The sequence below is a fragment of the Serinus canaria genome, chromosome 9 (genome assembly GCF_022539315.1).
Source record: "Serinus canaria isolate serCan28SL12 chromosome 9, serCan2020, whole genome shotgun sequence".
NCBI lineage: Eukaryota > Metazoa > Chordata > Aves > Passeriformes > Fringillidae > Serinus > Serinus canaria.
This window is the reverse complement of record NC_066323.1, coordinates 10,895,869-10,913,313: the sequence shown is the minus strand read 5'-3', so window position 1 is coordinate 10,913,313 and position 17,445 is coordinate 10,895,869. Positions and strand designations below refer to the sequence as shown.

The window sequence follows — 17,445 nt, the reverse complement described above, 5'->3', positions numbered from 1 at the left end:
TGGTTTGCTTTCACATTTCCCTTCAGATGAAGGCCATTTCTGCACACAACTTTCAGCCTTTAAAACTCTGCTTTTCTTTGGAAGCCCTGGCTAATACCTGCCAATTATTAAATACTTCTATGGTCCAGCAGTGTCTTTGCACAGCTGCTGCGTTTGCACTAGATTCCTCTGCTCTGAGTCTCTAGAAATATGTCAGGCACTGACTCTGTCCATGGTTCTTTTGACTGTCAGCTGTTTGAGTGGTCAGGTCACCACTTCCATAATCTGCCCATGCCCCATACATATGGCTGCCCTGCAAGCTGATTATCTGCAGCCTGTCTGGATGAGCTCAGTGCAAGAAGATAAATGCTCCCTAAACTGCAAGGCAGGCTCAGGATGGATGGTGGCATGCACTGCAGAGGACTGCCTGGGACTGCATTTGCAGGCTTGCTTCTAGCATGGGCTGAAACTCTTGAGTCAGTCAGTGTACATGCACCCATCGAGCCCAGCTCTCAGACCCTTCACCTGGAAGCTTAAAGGCAGAAAATTAGCAGCGTGACCAGGAGAAAAGCAGAGAGCAAAAACCCAAAATCATAATATATGGACTGACCTTTTATTCACTGACCTTTGAGAGCTTGGTCTGGAAAGCATCTGCAGGGCTTCAGCTCACACACAAGCACGGACAGCTCACCCACCAAAGGGGGAATGATCTCCTAACTCAGCTGCAGTGCTCTGGCAGATGGCAAAGATAGGGACACCTCTGGATGTGAGTCACTGGTTTGTGCTGCTGCTCCCAGCAGCATCAGGCTGTATTAGAAATATCAATAAAAGGGAAGTTTCTCGCAAATTTTCTATGCCTGGGCCAGTCTTGGTCTCTGGGCATGGCTTTAGACAAGGAGGAAAATGGAAAAGGCTCCTGCCATGTCTGAGCACATGAATTAGATGTTATCTGCCCTTCTGAGTGGGAGCTTCATCTCTCACCATGGCTGAACCAGGGCATTTGTCCCAAAGTCCCAACCCTCACAATAGCTTTTAAGTCTCATTGATTTCCCAAATACTTTTTCTAGGTTTTTTTGGGGTTTTTTTGTTTGTTTGTTTTTTGGGGTTTTTTTTTGCTAGCTGATGGCCAGGTGCTTTATGCTTCATACAAGATCAGGAAATTAACACTTAATTCCCATCTCCAGCATTGCTTCCTGCCTAACACAGGCTGTTTGGCAAGAATAACTTTTTTTTTTCTTAATCCTGCATAATCTCTTTCTCAATGGATCTTCTTTTGCAATGCTAAGGATGATTTATACCCCAGAATAGCAATCCAAGGAATTTAGCTGATATGGACCAAAGTCCAAGAAGGAGAGAGAATGTGAAGTTTAGAAAACATCAACCGGGGATCTGAGCATTGAGATGTCAGCAGAGAGCTCTTCTCAGCTGTATTTTATAATCTGGAAAGAAGTGAAAAGGATGAAAGAGGATTTAAGATAACCTGTTTTACTCTGAAATGAAGTGGAGATGACATGTTTACATTTTAGCAGAGTGAGAAATACTTGAACTTTTAGAGCTGGATTCTGACCATGCCCTGTGCACACATCAAGAGGCTAAAATAAGGCATATGATGCAGATGGCCTTGGAAGTGGATGACCTCATATTTGGACACTATCCTATGTAATCCATAGGGAGGAGGGAAATGTATTCATCACATGAAAGTCTCACTACATTTCAGGATCTGCCATAGGATGAAAACATGTCTAAATATGTTGCAGAGATAAGAAAGAGACTACTCAAAACACTAGGACAAATACTAAGGTCTTGTCACTGCTCTTATTCAGAGTAACTCCCAGTGAAGGCAGAAAACATCTCCTCCCAAACACAGTTCAAAAGCATTCTAGCTTTGTCCCATAACTGCTATATCCTCCCTTCATCTACTGATCAGCTCTCCTCCAGAAAGAAATGTGCAAAGCAAACTCTCTGCTTTTCATGGACTGCTGTTGGCATCTCTGGAAGTTTTATTTTCAATCCAAAAAAACCTCAGTCCTGCTTAGGATATTAAAATTCTGCAAGTTTAACAGATAAATGCCATGCAATACAAATATATACATATTCTCTGTTCCCTCCTACCAGTGACACTGTGCACAGCTGTGAGCATTCTGACCTGATGAACTGAACATGTTATTATTTGTAAATGCAATTTTGTAAAATGCAGCTTGAAATAGATTTTGCAGGAGTTCAATTCCTTGAGTGCTGTATCATTAGGCAACGACAAGGCATGCTGTGAGGCATCTTCCAAAACTCTGTAGTGTTTCCAATACAGCACCACTCATTCAGAATAGAAGCATCTGTAGGCAAAAGAAAAGCAGTAAACATTACATTTTCCAATGCCAGAAATGCAAGGCTTGGGCAAACACACTGTAAGGTAGAGTGACGGAGATTCAAATGTTGGGAATACTTGTTTGCTTGTAGAGAGGAGCTCAGTGGGAAATTAGGGCTTTCCATGTTGTAAGAAGCCATCCTTCCCCAAGCCTGCTGACATGACTGAATACCTCCAGCAACAGAAAACACCTGGGTTCTCCAAGCCTGCCCACAGCTGGAATGCTTTGGCTTACCTGCAGGAGCTGCTAACCCCTGGTGTCACCGAGGTGGCTCACTCCAATCCGGTCCAGAGGAACTCCAAACCTTCTCTTAGGCAGCTCCAGCACTTTCCTGCACAAGGAAATCAAGCAGAGAGGGAGGGAAACAAATAGGAAAAGACATCTATGAATAACCAAGATGTTATTACATGTTTGATTCCTGCATTCATCCCACTAACAGCCACTTATGGCTCTGGTAGAGCAGTGTGCCGGAGCAGCCAGAGATGTGAGGGTTTAAAAATAAGATGCTGCACTTGTCTTACAAAAGGCTGCAGTTGCAGCTGTTTTACAGACTGGCTGAGTTTGATCTACTATCCCTATTTTTATTTGGCAGCAAACTAACCTCACAAGTTAACTGCTATTCATAAAAGAAAGGTGAGACACTGCATTTATAGAGGGGAATTGTTTCCTGCATGGTATCACACACTGCAGGTGACCCATTACCGGGGTCTTTGAAAACTCCAGGGGCAGCTGGGGTTAAGATTAGCAAGGGGGTAGAAAGTACTGCACAGTAATAGAGGGGACGAGTCAGAGATGCTCTTACAGGGTTTTTCTGTAGGTTCTTTGGCAATGCAATGTTCATGAAAATTGTATAGCTGCAGTCCTTTGATGAGATTGAAAATGGGAAGATTTGGGGGTTGACTTTTTTTTCCCTGTATATGGTAAATTTCCTGACAATTTGATGAATGAGGGCATAAGGAATGTGTGAAAGAATTTCTACACAGCTATATTTTTTGCAGTTCTTTTTATATAAAATAGTAAATTTTCCTGTCTTAATTCAGCATTTTTGGAGCATTTTTTCCACCAGCAGAAGTTTTATTTTAATTAGCTGTGGAAATGGCAAGAATTCCTGCAGCTGAGAACGACCTCAACTTTTGCCCTCAGAAATACTTGTCAGTGAAATGCAAGTCCAAGAGAAGCCCTGGAAGATTAATTCTTTATTGGTCCTTGTTGAGGAACATAAATAAAACCGAATTTTGTTCTCTTTGGCGACTGCAAAGTAACGAGCAGGAGAGAATGCTCGAGGCTAACTGTGCCAGCAGTGTTGAACTGCCTCACCCTGGGGCTTTGGGGCTGTGCACACCCACCCAGAGCCGTGCAGCCCTTGGCTCACCGAGCAGGCTCCTTCCCTCACACCTCCCCGGCACGGGCTGCATCCAGTGCATCATCCCAGCATCCACAGCCCTGCTGGCTCTGTCCCAGCTGCTTTCCACATGAGCTCAGCCCTGGGAATCCGTGGTGTATCCCGTGTGAGGGGAGCACCACATCAGTGCTGGAGTACTTAGAGAACATCACAGAGGAAGGGGAGCTTTTGGTTGGCCTGTCCCTTCTTCAGGCATCCAGCACTGCTCCCCGAGCCCTAAGGAAGGCAAAGAGAAGGAAAGCCAGCATGCTCAGCCTGTCACCTCGAGGGGAGCGCTGCTTTCCCCGCAGGTGGGGAGGCACAGGCAGGACACCTGATGTGTCAGAGCCATCCTGAGCCTGCCTGGAGAAAGGGGGAGTGTACTCCCCGGAATGGAAGGGGATGGCGAGGGTGGGGCGGGACGGGGTGGTGTTTCTGCCCGGTGAGCTGTACCAGGGCCCTGCTCGGTGCCCAGAGCAGTGGTGGGGAGCTGTGCCTGTGAACTGTACCAGTGTTGAGAGCAGGGATGGAGCTGTAGCAGTGTTGAGAGCAGGGATGGAGCTGTAGCAGTGTTGAGAGCAGGGATGGAGCTGTAGCAGTGCTCAGAGCAGGGATGAGGAGCTGTAGCAGTGCTCAGAGCAGGGATGGAGCTGTACCAGTGTTCAGAGCAGGGATGGAGCTGTAGCAGTGCTCAGAGCAGGGATGAGGAGCTGTAGCAGTGCTCAGAGCAGGGATGAGGAGCTGTAGCAGTGCTCAGAGCAGGGATGGAGCTGTACCAGTGTTCAGAGCAGGGATGGAGCTGTAGCAGTGCTCAGAGCAAGGATGAGGAGCTGTAGCAGTGCTCAGAGCAGGGATGAGGAGCTGTAGCAGTGCTCAGAGCAGGGATGAGGAGCTGTAGCAGTGCTCAGAGCAGGGATGAGGAGCTGTAGCAGTGCTCGGAGCAGGGATGAGGAGCTGTAGCAGTGCTCAGAGCAGGGATGGAGCTGTAGCAGTGCTCAGAGCAGGGATGGAGCTGTAGCAGTGCAGCCGCAGCGCAGCCCATCGTCCCCTCTTGCGGCCGCCCCGCGCCACGGCAGCCCCGCCACCCCCGGCTCCGCAGCGTCCCCGCGCCGCCGCGGACGAGGGACAAAGTGGCTTTTTCCGCTTCGAGCCTGCGTGAATCCTAGACAAGGATGTTTTTTCTCTATGTCTGCCTGTGGATCTTTCTCTCTCTCCTGCCTCCTGCACGCTTTTCCCGTGCTTTTCAAAGCGCTACAAATCCAGACCAGGATCTGGGCTCTCCTGTCATCGGTGGGCGTCAGGACAAGCTGTGAAGGGGACTTGGAGCTGCTCTTTTCCAAAAGTTTCTGCTTTGTGCCCGGCACTGCACACACTGCATTGTTTCGGGGGGCTCAATCTCTTTGTCAGCTCTCACGAATTAGTTTTCCTGGTCTGCAAAGGTGACTGGCTCGGCTCGTTCAGGAATGAGCTGTTATCTGCGGACTGAGCCACTGGGACAGGGTGCTCGGTCCTTCTTGGCTTTTGTTTGTTTGCTTTTTGCTGTTGTTTTGGGGAAATTTTTGTTTGTTTCTTTGTTTAGTTTTTCCCTTGTACTGCATACAGAATGAAAGATTTCCATCCAAAAACAAAAAAAAAAAAAAAAAAAAAAGAGAAAATTTGAGAACACCATTTACCTTTGCAAAAAATTACAGCTTCAAAAATTACCTTTTTTTTTCTTTGTCTGGAAAGAGAAAACATGCTAAAAAGCAAATGAAGAGTGAGCTGATTTTGATATCCTGAAGAGGCAGACAGAACAGAATAATTCTACTTAAGGTTTTAAGATTTTTGTATTTTATCACTTTTGGCTGCAGCCAAACAGTCCTAGTGGCAGACTGGGTGGATAAATGGAAAAACAACAAGAAAATATTGCAAAACTTTGTTTGAAAAAATACTTGTAATATTGACTGGCTCTCATGAATACTTTCCATTTCCAGATTAAGCTTTAAGCACGTTATTAAATACTCTGTGGCATTAGGGATTCCATCCAAGACAAGACGGTTACCAGAAGAGCAGAACAAGACAGGCAAGCTCTCTCAGATACAGGGAACAGCCCCTAAAGCTGTGCCCCAAACTCTGTCTCATCCCAGCCACATCGAGCATCATTCTTTGCTTAGCCCTGTTATAAACAAGTTTATCTTCAAGCACACATTGCTGCATTGTTTAAACCCTGACTTATTCAAAGCTAATGGAGGTCTTGAAGCTCATTCTACTGTCTGCCTGCCCATTTTCATGATGTGTCCTTCATCCTTCTGTTCAAAACATCCACTCCACCACACCTTTATTCCATCCCAGTCTCAGGAGCACCCAGCCCTGCCCCTCTGCTTGTGAACCTCAGGCCCATTTCTTGCTTTAGCAAAGCTCATGATCAGAAATGTAGTTTTAAACTGAATGTTAGCTCACACCAGTGGAAAGAAGTGTACTGGAAAATCACACGTGCTGGAATGTTGAATGGTAGCTGTGCAGCACTGTAGGGATAAGTGAACTAGTGCATGTACTGTGCATCTCACCTGAAGGATGACACACTGTCTGAAAGGTTTCTGATCAGAGGCACCTCACAACTGACCAGCAAACCTGCTGGGGGCTAAAGCTAACCCATCAGTGTCCAGAGCACCTAGCAACAGCCTTCCTCCAACTGGATCACTGCAGGAGCATTCAAGAGTTTACCTCTGTTTGCCTTTAGTATCCAGAGAGGATGAAGAAATTCTGTCAATGGGGGAGCCAAATCCTGGGAAGCTTCTTTTCTTCTTGGTCTCAGTCACCTCGTTCTCCAGAGACACCAAGTCATTGAGAAGGAACAGTTTGGCTGCCAGGTTGGTGGCTGACTTCTCTTCACTGGCAATGGGATGGTCTCCCACATCCAGAGCAGCAGAAGGCTCCAGAGGCTGCAGAAGAAAGCAGTAAAATTTCAGTTTGCTGGCTGCTCAAGTCCCAGGAAAAAAAAAAGGAATTCAACAAGTGTCATAGGAGCAGTCCTGTAAATACAGAACTACCAGGACACTCACTGAAATTGGGACAGTGTTTCAAAACTAAATTCCTTCTCTGAAATGTGGCCTGTTTCCTCAGTAGGATTTTGCTCTCAAAGTCTGGAATTTTTTAAAATAGAACTGAACTTGCTTTCATTATTATTGCAAGAAATATTAAAATTTGTTACTTCACAAAGCCGATTTCTGCAAGTCAACCCACTATCCATATCTCAGCACTGTGATTAGTATCATTTATGGCATGAGCTGAGTAATTTACTCCTTCTGAAAAATGCAATCGCCATTGCCCAACTCCAACATATATTCTGAGAGTCTTCAGGAAACTGATTTTTGTTTATTTAATGAATGCTAATAAGTAGCAATGAAAACTTCTACAGGAGTTTCCATCCATATCTGAAATTAATTAATTGCCATGCAAAAAATGCCCCAAAAAATACTTACTCAGCCCTGGCATTCAAAGAAATTGTGCAGTAACACCTACATGGGGAGCAGGAAAGGAAAGAACATGCTCTTGAAGTGACACAGCAGTTTGAACCTGAATTACAACATTAGGCTTAACATCATTTCAAAACCAAACTTTGCTATAAGAATACTGGGAATAGCTGAGAATACTGGGGTCTACGGAGAAAGAAATGAAACTAACCAAAGTGAAACAGTTGCTTTGCATGTGGCAGAAAAATACAGGGCAGCAGTTAGCCTACAAAAGCGAGCTCAGATCATTGTCTCTTTGAATGAAATGCACCTTCTTGTTCACTTGATCTTCACAGAATTAGAAACATTACAGCTTACAGCATCAAACAGGTTTTGTTCTCTTTAGCAGCACACCACTATTGTTGTTATTCACGTGTGGTGGGTTTAGCACACTGAGAAGGAAGGCAGCACATGGATGATGCAATATCCTTGTCTATTCCAGTTGTGGTGGGGATGTTCCCCACTGCTGATGGGTGGGAGACAGGGATGGAGTGCATAAAATTGTGACCTTCATACAAGGAGGAGCACAGGACCACAATGAGCACAGCAATGGTGTAACACTGTGGAAACCTTTATAAAGGATCTCACATTGTCCCCTGACTCTGCTTTTTGTAAGCCTCAAGTACACAGAACAGTCCTTTCTGTTCTCTTTTAGGGTTATAAAACTTTCATAGAGGTTTGCAGCCAAATGATGCATTCAAAAAAAGACTGAACCCTTCCATTAGTGGGGGTAAATATCTACAATAACAGTTGAAAGTAGAAGGGCAAAAAGAACCTCTGCTCTTGAATACCTTGCAACTCCACTTACTTTGTCTTCAGAAGATATAATGGAATTGTAAGAAGTAAAGTGACAGCTAAAATGATAATCAGAAGTAGAAAACAGTTTTCTTCTGGTAAACCACTGAACAGAGTACAATTTCACAGATTAGCAGAGATGAGAGTGGGTGTAGGTGGTATAGTGGAGGGTTTGCAAACTTAAGAACAGCAATGAAATGAATAAAAACTGGTAACTTTTTTCCTCAAGAGAAAGAGCTTCCCAGTCCACCCAGTGAAGTCACCAGATGGTGGATTTAAAATAAAGAGTTACTTTTTAAACACAGCACACAGATGAAGGGAATGCACTGGCAAAGAATGTTGTGGATACTGAGATTTTTAACTGGTTCAAAGACAGATTCTGGCTCATCAGCAGCTAAAACATGCCCTGGCCCAGTGCAGGGCTCTAGATCTAGAATTCTGCAAAGATATTCTGTTCTTCTATTCTTTTCACAAAAATCTGTCACTGATGGAGGCAGGATACCAGGTGCCTGTGGCACCAGAACAGCAGCTGCTGCAGCACTTCTGGAGAATCAGGTCATGCTTATGTGAAGACAGAGAGCAAGGTAGAGGGATCCATCAGCATTCTTCAGCAGCCATCTAATGTTTAAGGTAGTCTTAAAATCCATGTAAAAACCCTTGAGGCAAACAGTGCTACTTTGAGTTAACTTTTAGATACTTGAATTTTTTTTTTTTTTTTATGGCATGAAACCATTACATAAATACCTTTTCTGCCAAATCTGCCTTATGTCAAAATGACATAAAAATAGGGAATGCAGTAGAAGTATTTTCAGGTGCAACCCCTACATATCATCCTGGGTGAAATATGAGACAATTCATCCATTTTATCTGCTGCTTTCCTTTGCAAGCTTAGGCAAGTGACTTTGCTCCCTCCCCCTCCTGGTCTAGTCCATCTCCTTTAATTTGTAATTTTTGTGCAGGTGATTTTCTTCCAGGGATCTCCTTATGGCTTCTGAAAGCTTCAGCTTTCTCATGCTATTATTTGTCTGTAGGAAGAAGAATTAAACTTTCTCTCTAGTGTTGGAGAAGTTTGCTTTCCCCCTTCCATCACCTCCTTTCCCTCTTCAGGAAGTTCTCTATCCACTGGACAATGTTTTAACACACAGGAAATCCCCAGGTATTTGGGAGAGGCTGTGAGAATTTGGGTGAGGTCTCATTCAGCCTGCTCCCCTAGAGCCATGCAATTTGCATCTCTCTCCCCTTGAGGCTCCTCCTTGGCCCTTACAGAGTCAGTTCTGATCCTACACCTTCCAACAGTGTTTGGTTACTCCAGTGTCCTCCTCACTCTGTGGCTAAGAATGCCCAAGGAAGAGCAGTTGTGTGACAACCACCAGAAACCTTCACCTACCTCTGGAGCTGCCTGTGCAAGGAGCACAGAGCTGGAGTTCCACCACAGCAGGGCAATCACAAGGGCCAAATGCACCACCACCAGCTGGAACTGCAGCATCTGCAAAGGAGAACAATCTATAAATTACTCCACAGCTGCATCCCCTGAGGAGTCTTGCTCCACAGGTCTTAAAGAAGTTAAAAAAAATGGGAGACTCTCCCCATGTCTGTTGATAAGTTTTATCTGTCAGAGTCGCTGCATAAAGATAATGCCAGCTGAGTGCTCTTCACCCTTGCATGCAGAATCAGCTCCCTCCTCTGCTCCTTCCTACACAGCCCTGCCCATCTTTTGATTCCTTTCTGCACAGAGGTGCAATCCTTGCAGCAGCAACAGCAGCAGTGAGGAATGCAAACCTGCCTTGAAACCAGATGAACTGCATCCTCTCTTGTCAGCAGGGAGCCTTTGGCTTTGTATCCCAGGCTGCCCCGACCTCCCCACATGCTGGAGAGGTGCTTGAAGCTGTGACAGAAGGCATGTACCCCTCCAGTGGTATTTTGAAGGCAAGGCTGAGTTTTGCTAGTTCCCAACATGATCTAGTGGGAGCCACAACCTCCAATGGCATCCTGCAATAAAATTATTCACAATAAGCTTGCAGAGGGAAGGGCTGCTGAGACTGCTGGTGTTCTGACCATGTGTCACAGCTGCAGGACTGCAGGTGCCCAGCAAGCCTTTAAATAAAGCAGGGAGTTTTGGGAGGCTCAGGATGGGGAAGGTGCTTGGTTACCTCTGGACATGAGTTTAGCCTACATAGTTTAAGTCCTTGTCTGGATCCAGATCTTAAAACCTGATGTGCCTTCAATTCCCCAGGTGGGAATGTTTCAGATGATGTTAGGAAGAGCTGGGCTGGGACCTTTTGCCAAAGGCATCTGCTAATTTGCTGTTTTCTCTGTCTCCAGGTCCTGCCCCAGAGTATAATTCCAGTCTGATTCTGCAGGTCTTTGCTGAGTCTCCACTTGGCAAAGCAGAAACACAAAGAGTATATGAATATATATACACACAGAAATTATTCTTATTATTATTGTCCATAGGGGATGGGCAGTTAGGAAGAAAGTTGCTGGTTTCTCTGCAGGGGTAAGGCAGACAGATTCACTGGAATCAAAGGACAAAGTCCAAGCACTAAGCCACCTGGTACCACTGTCTCTCAGCCCCACAGCAACAGCTATTGCTTGACATAAACACAGAGGTCTGCCTGGGTGTTTTTAAAGCTGGAACCCTCTACAATGTATATTTTTGTATGTGGGTGTGCATTGAAATTTGAAGTAGCAGTCTACTACCTTCACAGATAACCACATCCTGATTATTTGGATAAAGAGATGTAAAAATAAAGGGCAAGGTTAAAAACATATGTTTATTATGGTTTAAGATCTGTGCTGGTATTCATTCAAGCCAAAGACTAAAGAGCTAAAAATAGCAACTGGTACACCAATGAAAATAAACAGTGAGGCACCTGCAGCACCAAAGACATTCGATTAACTGGTCAGAACTCGATGCCAGTGAAATTAGAAGCGGAGGAAATTTTAAGGACTTAAAGCTTGGCTCTACTTCCCAAAGAAATAAGCAGCTAAAGAGGTGGTGTCACTGGCTGAAAAGGGAGCAAAACTTGAGTCCAGCAAGACTCTCTTGTACTGATTTTCATGCAGCAATGAGACCAAGGCAGGAGAAAAAGGCAGGGTTATTGTAGTGGAACAGTTTGGCTTTAGAAAAGCATTTGTAGAACTAATAATGCAGTGAGGATTATGTAAATACAATTAAAATCACATTTCTTCTGCCCGTCTGGGACTCAGTTTTACCACCTTCACCCATGTCAAAGGACCTTAGTTATTAAAAGAAGTTATTGGTATTTCTCCTTGAGCTTATTTGTTGCAATTGGCCAAGCAGAGCCCTCTGGCCAAAAAGGGGCTTTCCCAGCCAGGCACTGGCTATTGCTTCACCCCATCCATATTTTACCTTGACACATTCCAAGGGAGGCCTTGAGAGAGGCTGGACAGTATTTGTTCCTGAAGGAGAATAAGCAAAGCTCTGACAAGCTTCTCAAGATGCACCCTTAATTGAATTTGAAATTGATTGTATTGAAATTGCATCCTTCCAGAAAATTCTTCACCGCCAACTTCACAGACCTAGGTCAAGGGATTGGTGCATAATTCCATGTCTGTAATATCTCAGGGTCTTGTGTTATCTGACATAAAATATGGTTTTCCCTTCTCTAAATGTAATTGCAAGTCTGAAATTCAGACATATTTATGTGTCTTAGTGATACTTTAGCTTGAAATGTGTCAAAACTAAAATTCCTTATATGTGTAGGTATCTTTGTTGCGGTCCAATTAAAATAAAATTAAAGATAAAAGAAAGAACAGTATTCTACCTTATCAAAACAGGATAAACATACAAAACTTTTACTTAGGAACCAGTGCAGAGCCATTTTCCAAGAAAATATCACAAGAAAGCAAAACGCTTAACCCAACAGAAACTGTTAAGTCTCCGACATCAAACCAAAGGACTTAAAAGATGTTTTTCTTGCAGACAGAAAAACAAAACCCAAAATGACATCCTGAAGATAAGTGGGCTGAACAAACCTCAGACAGAATGCAATTCATCACCAAGCTCCAAACCCATTGCCTGTCAAAAACGGTAACAGCCATCATTGTTCTTACCCATTTGAACCACGATATTTCACATTACTGTGGAGATTACTCTGCAAGCATAAATCACAAGGGACTTATTTTTCTTACTGGCCTGTTAGCAAGAGAACCGAGGCAAGACATCATGCCTTGCTCTGCAATCCTTCACTCCAGCTGCCAGTGTGTCCTGATGGCTCTGCTCTGCTCGCGGCTGTGCCACCAGCACGGGACATGCCCAGGTCACCTGTAATCCAGGACCTTGCTCTTGCAACAAGCACCTTGTGGCCAAGCCTGGAGGTTTTGCCTGGGTGCCACCAAAGTGACCTGATGCAGAGCCAAGGCTTGGCTGTCCCACAGGCATTGGGAAGCTCCTGCAGTGCCTCTTTGGCCTCCAGTGCTCCTCTCAATACTGGGACAGCACTGGGAAGTGATGAACTTTATCACCTGCTAGCCAGGAAGGTCTCTGGGACTGTGCAGATCCTGGCCAGCTGGGGGAAATCACGTCTGCAAACCAGTTACTGCTCCAGCACCACAAAATAGAATATTAACTGCTGCTACCTGTCTTAATTTAATCGATTAATCAAATTGAGTACTCACACTGGCCTTGCTATGCTTGCATTGCACTCCCAATAGGAATATACCTTGGCCAAAAAAATTATGATGGATGATTATTTTACCAAAAGAACAAAAAAAAAACGGCTTGTGCGAAGCTCTAAGGAGTCTGCTCCTGCTGGAACAAATTTTCCTTACTTTTAAAAACTGTAAAAGGTATCCTCTGATCATAGATATATCACCACAAAGCAAAAAATACTGCCCCTATCACCAGTCCTAGTGATTTCAGAACTGCTGAAGGACTCTGTGTGTCTCAGGTGCAATCTTGTGGTTATGTAAATGTTAAGGAAAAAGGATAAAAATCAAAACAAATCCCTCCCTCAGAAAAAAATCAGATCTCAAAAAGAGGTTAGAGTGGTGTTTCTGTTGTCATCCCACAGATGAGATATGGAGCATTTCTCATATATTGCTTTCTAAAAGATACTGAAGCCACACATTGAAACATGGGGCTTTGGTGACAAAATGAAATGTAAGCTGCCAGTGTCAGGCTCTTTATGTTATTAATAATGTGTTTTCTGGAGTAGGCATAGATTTTTAAACAATGCCATATATTTTGTTATACATGGTACAGACACTGACAACTTCTACAATGTATTTTCCTTCTATTTTCAGTTTCATGACTACATAGATATATATAGAGGCAGATAGGTTTCATCTAGTGGAACCAGACGGAACTTAAAATTCATAGATTTATGCAAGAGGCTTATGATTAGTTATTTTGAGATAACTAGGCACTTTTGTGTCCCAAAAGAAACTTTTTGTCAGACAGTATCTCAAGGCCAAGCATGCTTCACTTCCTGAAAATGAAGTTCCTTCAAGGTTTCTCAAGGTAGTCAAGATTCGTTGGTTGATTTCTAAAGCCTTCATTTCAATAACTGCACTCCCTGTACCATGATTTCTGGTGTTCAGTCCTGACATGTTCTCACATCACCACCTTAGTCACCTGTGCCTGTTTGACAGCTGTGCTTTGGCTCAGAAGTTGCTCGAGCGCACAGCTGTCCCTACCACCTTATCTGTACTCAGACAAAACAGAGTTTTATGCCATGGTTTCAGTGGTTTAGCCACTGCAGGGCTGGCATGGATCCTGCCCACAGAGGACACAGGAGCTGTGGGAGCAGCACTGGCAGAAAGGATGGAAAGGAGACCCTAAAGGGGACCCTCTAATTCCCATGAGGAGTTCAGGAAGTGCATAAATGAACCCAGCCCCTCCAGGGCACCTTGGCTGAACAGACACAAGCATGATTCAGGAGCAAATTAACTGACAGAGGTGGGCAAACACTTGTGAAAAGACTAATCACTCCTTGTTCTCATCTCTTCCCTTGAACACAGGGCATGAAACCAAACGGCCGTACAGAAAAAATGAGGACAATTTTCTTTAGAATGGGCAGGAAGGACACAGGTTGGACATTCTGCAAAGCTGGCTACACATTTACACTTTTACATTGTGTAATAAATCAATTTTTAGCAACAGATTTCAAAAATTAAAATCCCCAAACTCATATATATACCATAAAAGTAGGAGACCATGAAGCAGCAGACAAACAGAAGTGATGAAGCCCATCTAGAAGGGGCTTAGTAAAAAAAAAAAGGATGCTATGAAGTGCAAAAAAACATCTCTTAGTGGGAAAATTCTATTTGCACCTTTCCTCAAAAGATAATTGAGTGAGCTGCAGTATTCCTGGTATGCATAATGGAATACAAAACATTATTAGATTATTCTTCATTGCCAAGAAACTCTCAACCCTACACTCTTTATATATGTACTGACTAAACATGCCAACTTTTCTTAACATTTCAACCACTTGACATTCAGCTTTCTTTCTTCTTATCCACAAGAGCCAAAACCTTTTCATTGATAGAGTACCATCTTCAGAATTTAAAGCAAAAATAAGAAAGCTTTCCATCAAGAAAAATCAAGAAATAGATTGTGGCTTTCTATATTAGGAACAAAATTATTCCTAACAGCATTGAAGTGATAAGTAGATCTTCACACCAGGTATAAAGAGTATGTTAGCAAAATAGGTTATCAATAGAAAAACAGATCATTTAAAATATAATAAAAGTATCCCTCAAGATAAGCTTTTCAGAGACGAGAATGGCATTGGAATTTCTCAACAAGATTCAAACACTGATACTGATTTACTCAAAAACCACTTCAACATTCTGATCAAGGGTATTACTTGAAGAAGAAAAGTCTTGGGGGAGATGCATGGCAAATGTAAATTAGAGAGTAGCCCTCTCTGAGTTCAGTAAGAAGAGAAGGAGAGCTGCAAGCACTTGCAATCCTTGTCAGAGTCTGACAATAGAGCTCTTACAACTGTTGGGTCTTTTAATGAATGACAAGTGCCAGAAAGGTACTTGTCATTCATTCCAAGAGTGAAAACAAAGTCCTAATATGCTGAAGTCAGATTGGCAGGTGTTTATAAAAAATGAAGAATGCCTGGTCCAGTCAGATATATTTTGCAGTTTTCTCATCATTTACACCATAGATTTGCTTGGTTTGAGCTGGGGTTTTTTGTCTGTTATTCATCATAATGTTCAAAGTATTTTACAGGAAAAGTAGGTTGAGCTTCATTTTGAATACAGGTGAGCAGAGACAGATAAATGCAATAATAAATTTCCTGAGTTAAGCAGTGGGCAGAGGCACAAAATGTCCTCTCAGCTCCTCAGGTTTCAGCTCTGCATTCCCCACGAGAGAACAATCATTGCACGTTGAAAGACCAAGTAAGGAAAGCTAAGGGCACTGCATGTTACTGCTTCAAAAGTTAGTGGATTCTGAACTTTATTGTAGCCTCTGGACATCTAAACCAAACGTTATTTGCATGTATTTACTTGTACACCTCCAGTGTGGGAGGAAAAAAAAACCCAGTGAAATAGTTTTGAACTCAGAATGGAGAAATTACAATGACTATCACAGAATCAGAGTCTGCCTTGAGTTACAGGGGGACAAAGCTGAACTAGCCAGATCACTGGATAATGGTAATTACTCTGTTAGTGTAGGAATGTTTTTGCAGTTATTCTATTATTGCAGGAATGCAGCAGAATCTGGATCAACATTTGTCTAAATGGGAGATGGTAAAACCCTTTTGCAGATCCATAAATTAAAGACTTTTCCTACATAACTTATCTCATGTTGTCCAATATATTAGATGTAGCAAACTTGTCTACCACATAAGATATTTAGCAATGCAAAAGAATTATTCTGTCACAGCTCTTCAGCTTATTTTAAGAAGTAATATGCATTTGACAATAACTTACACAAAAGGAAAATCCATAACAACATGAACAGACAGCAGTTTACTGCAAAGCACTGCAACAGCATAGAAGCAATTTGTCACTGTTGCAAAATGCACTGACACATTCTGTTTAAATATTGGTTGATTAACTGAAGGAAATAAATTTCCACTGAATATTTGTAGCTCAGTTTTACTACCCAAAATCCTAGGTGATAGGCACCTTATTATCTTAATTCTAAAGTAAAAAGTACTGGAAAAAGTACTTGTGCTTTTCCCATCAGATCTTTATACCTTTTACAAGCCTGTTAATTAAAAAAAAAAGAAGAAAACATCTAAAAGAGGAAAATACAGAAGGGAAGAATGCTTCTGTAAAGAGAGCAGAAGACAAATCATCCCCAACACATTCTGCCCTCACTCCTCTTACCTTGCATTGGATGCAAGCAATTCCAACTTTAATGGTCCTGCTATTTTCTTCCTCCCAACTTATCCTTAATGTTCAGCTTTCTTTCAGAGTTTTTATAGTGCCTGGTGTAGGCTACAAACTCCAATCACTGCCTTTGCTTCCTCTTACATCATTTCTAAAGATTTTCCACTGATCCTTGCCCTAAACCTTTCTCTGTCCTGCACTCTCACACACATACTTTCCTCATATTTGCTATATTTGTTGCTGTGATCAAAACGATCAGGTTATAATTAAAGGTCTAGAGATTTGTTCTGTTTTTTTTTTCACCTTTTTAAAATTTAATTTCAAGATTCAGACTGTCATGGGAGTAGAAAGATTTTCAGCAGCATCACCATTCCTCTGAACTCTCACTTTTGTAAACTGAAGTACAGAAACACAATGTCCTGAGTCATTACTGAGGGGGTTTTTTAAGCTTTGTTTCTTGAGGATATCAGAAGAACTGTATCAGCTTCAGAAAGAAATTAGCATGTTTTTAGTAGACCAGACAGCACTGTAGGTTAAGCATTAGAAAAGGATTGTGCTTTGTAAAGCAAGTGACAAGAACTTAAGTCTTAAGTGTCTGAAAGACACCTAATTTCTGTTATTGAACTGTTAAGTTATTGAATTGTAAAGCAGGAGCTGTGGAGATGCCTATCTTTCCTAGGCAATACCAGGGGTCTTATTTCTTTCCCTGTTTGCCTCCCTAGAATAAGTCTATCTTCCTTTTTGCCCCTTTTTTAAAATCTCAGATTTAATAGATTTGCAGAGTATTTTAGACCTGTTTTGAGGTTTAAAATTCTAACCAGTGCAAGCTCCTTAAGAGTTAATTCACAGTAATTTTATTCCCTAAATAGAAAGGCACAGTACTTTGAAAGTAGTATTTACTCTGACTTGCCAAAAGCTGTTCCTACAAGCCATGGACAGTGAAAGGAAATTTGCAGTATGGGGGAAAAAATTGCCAGCCAGGAAGCAAACACTTTGATTTAATTTATCTTGATCAAAGTGATCAGGGAAAAATAAGAGTTTGGTCATATTGAGGCAAAGCAAAGACTTCTGCCCCATATCAGGACATGTTCCAGGCCAGGCTGGATGGGGCTCTGAG

The 17,445-nt window shown here is 42.8% G+C and overlaps 1 protein-coding gene across 2 annotated transcripts in view; it reads right to left on the bottom strand.

Annotated features, from left to right (window-relative positions):
• Nucleotides 1-1,611: 1,611 nt before the first annotated feature.
• Nucleotides 1,612-17,445, bottom strand: part of OSTN (osteocrin) — a 36,073-nt gene continuing 20,239 nt past the window's right edge. Inside the window, exons 1-5 of one of the 2 annotated variants that reach the window (XM_009089145.4) lie at nt 16,326-16,393; nt 9,397-9,495; nt 6,427-6,644; nt 2,577-2,673; nt 1,614-2,309 (exon numbers count right to left, since the gene is read on the bottom strand). In XM_009089145.4, the coding sequence (XP_009087393.1) occupies nt 2,589-2,673; nt 6,427-6,644; nt 9,397-9,495 (402 nt within the window). In that variant the 5' untranslated portion in view covers nt 16,326-16,393 and the 3' untranslated portion in view covers nt 1,614-2,309; nt 2,577-2,588. Of the gene's footprint in view, nt 2,310-2,576; nt 2,674-6,426; nt 6,645-9,396; nt 9,496-16,325; nt 16,394-17,445 lie in introns of those variants that run through there. The other variant, XM_030227183.2, reaches the window with a different exon arrangement.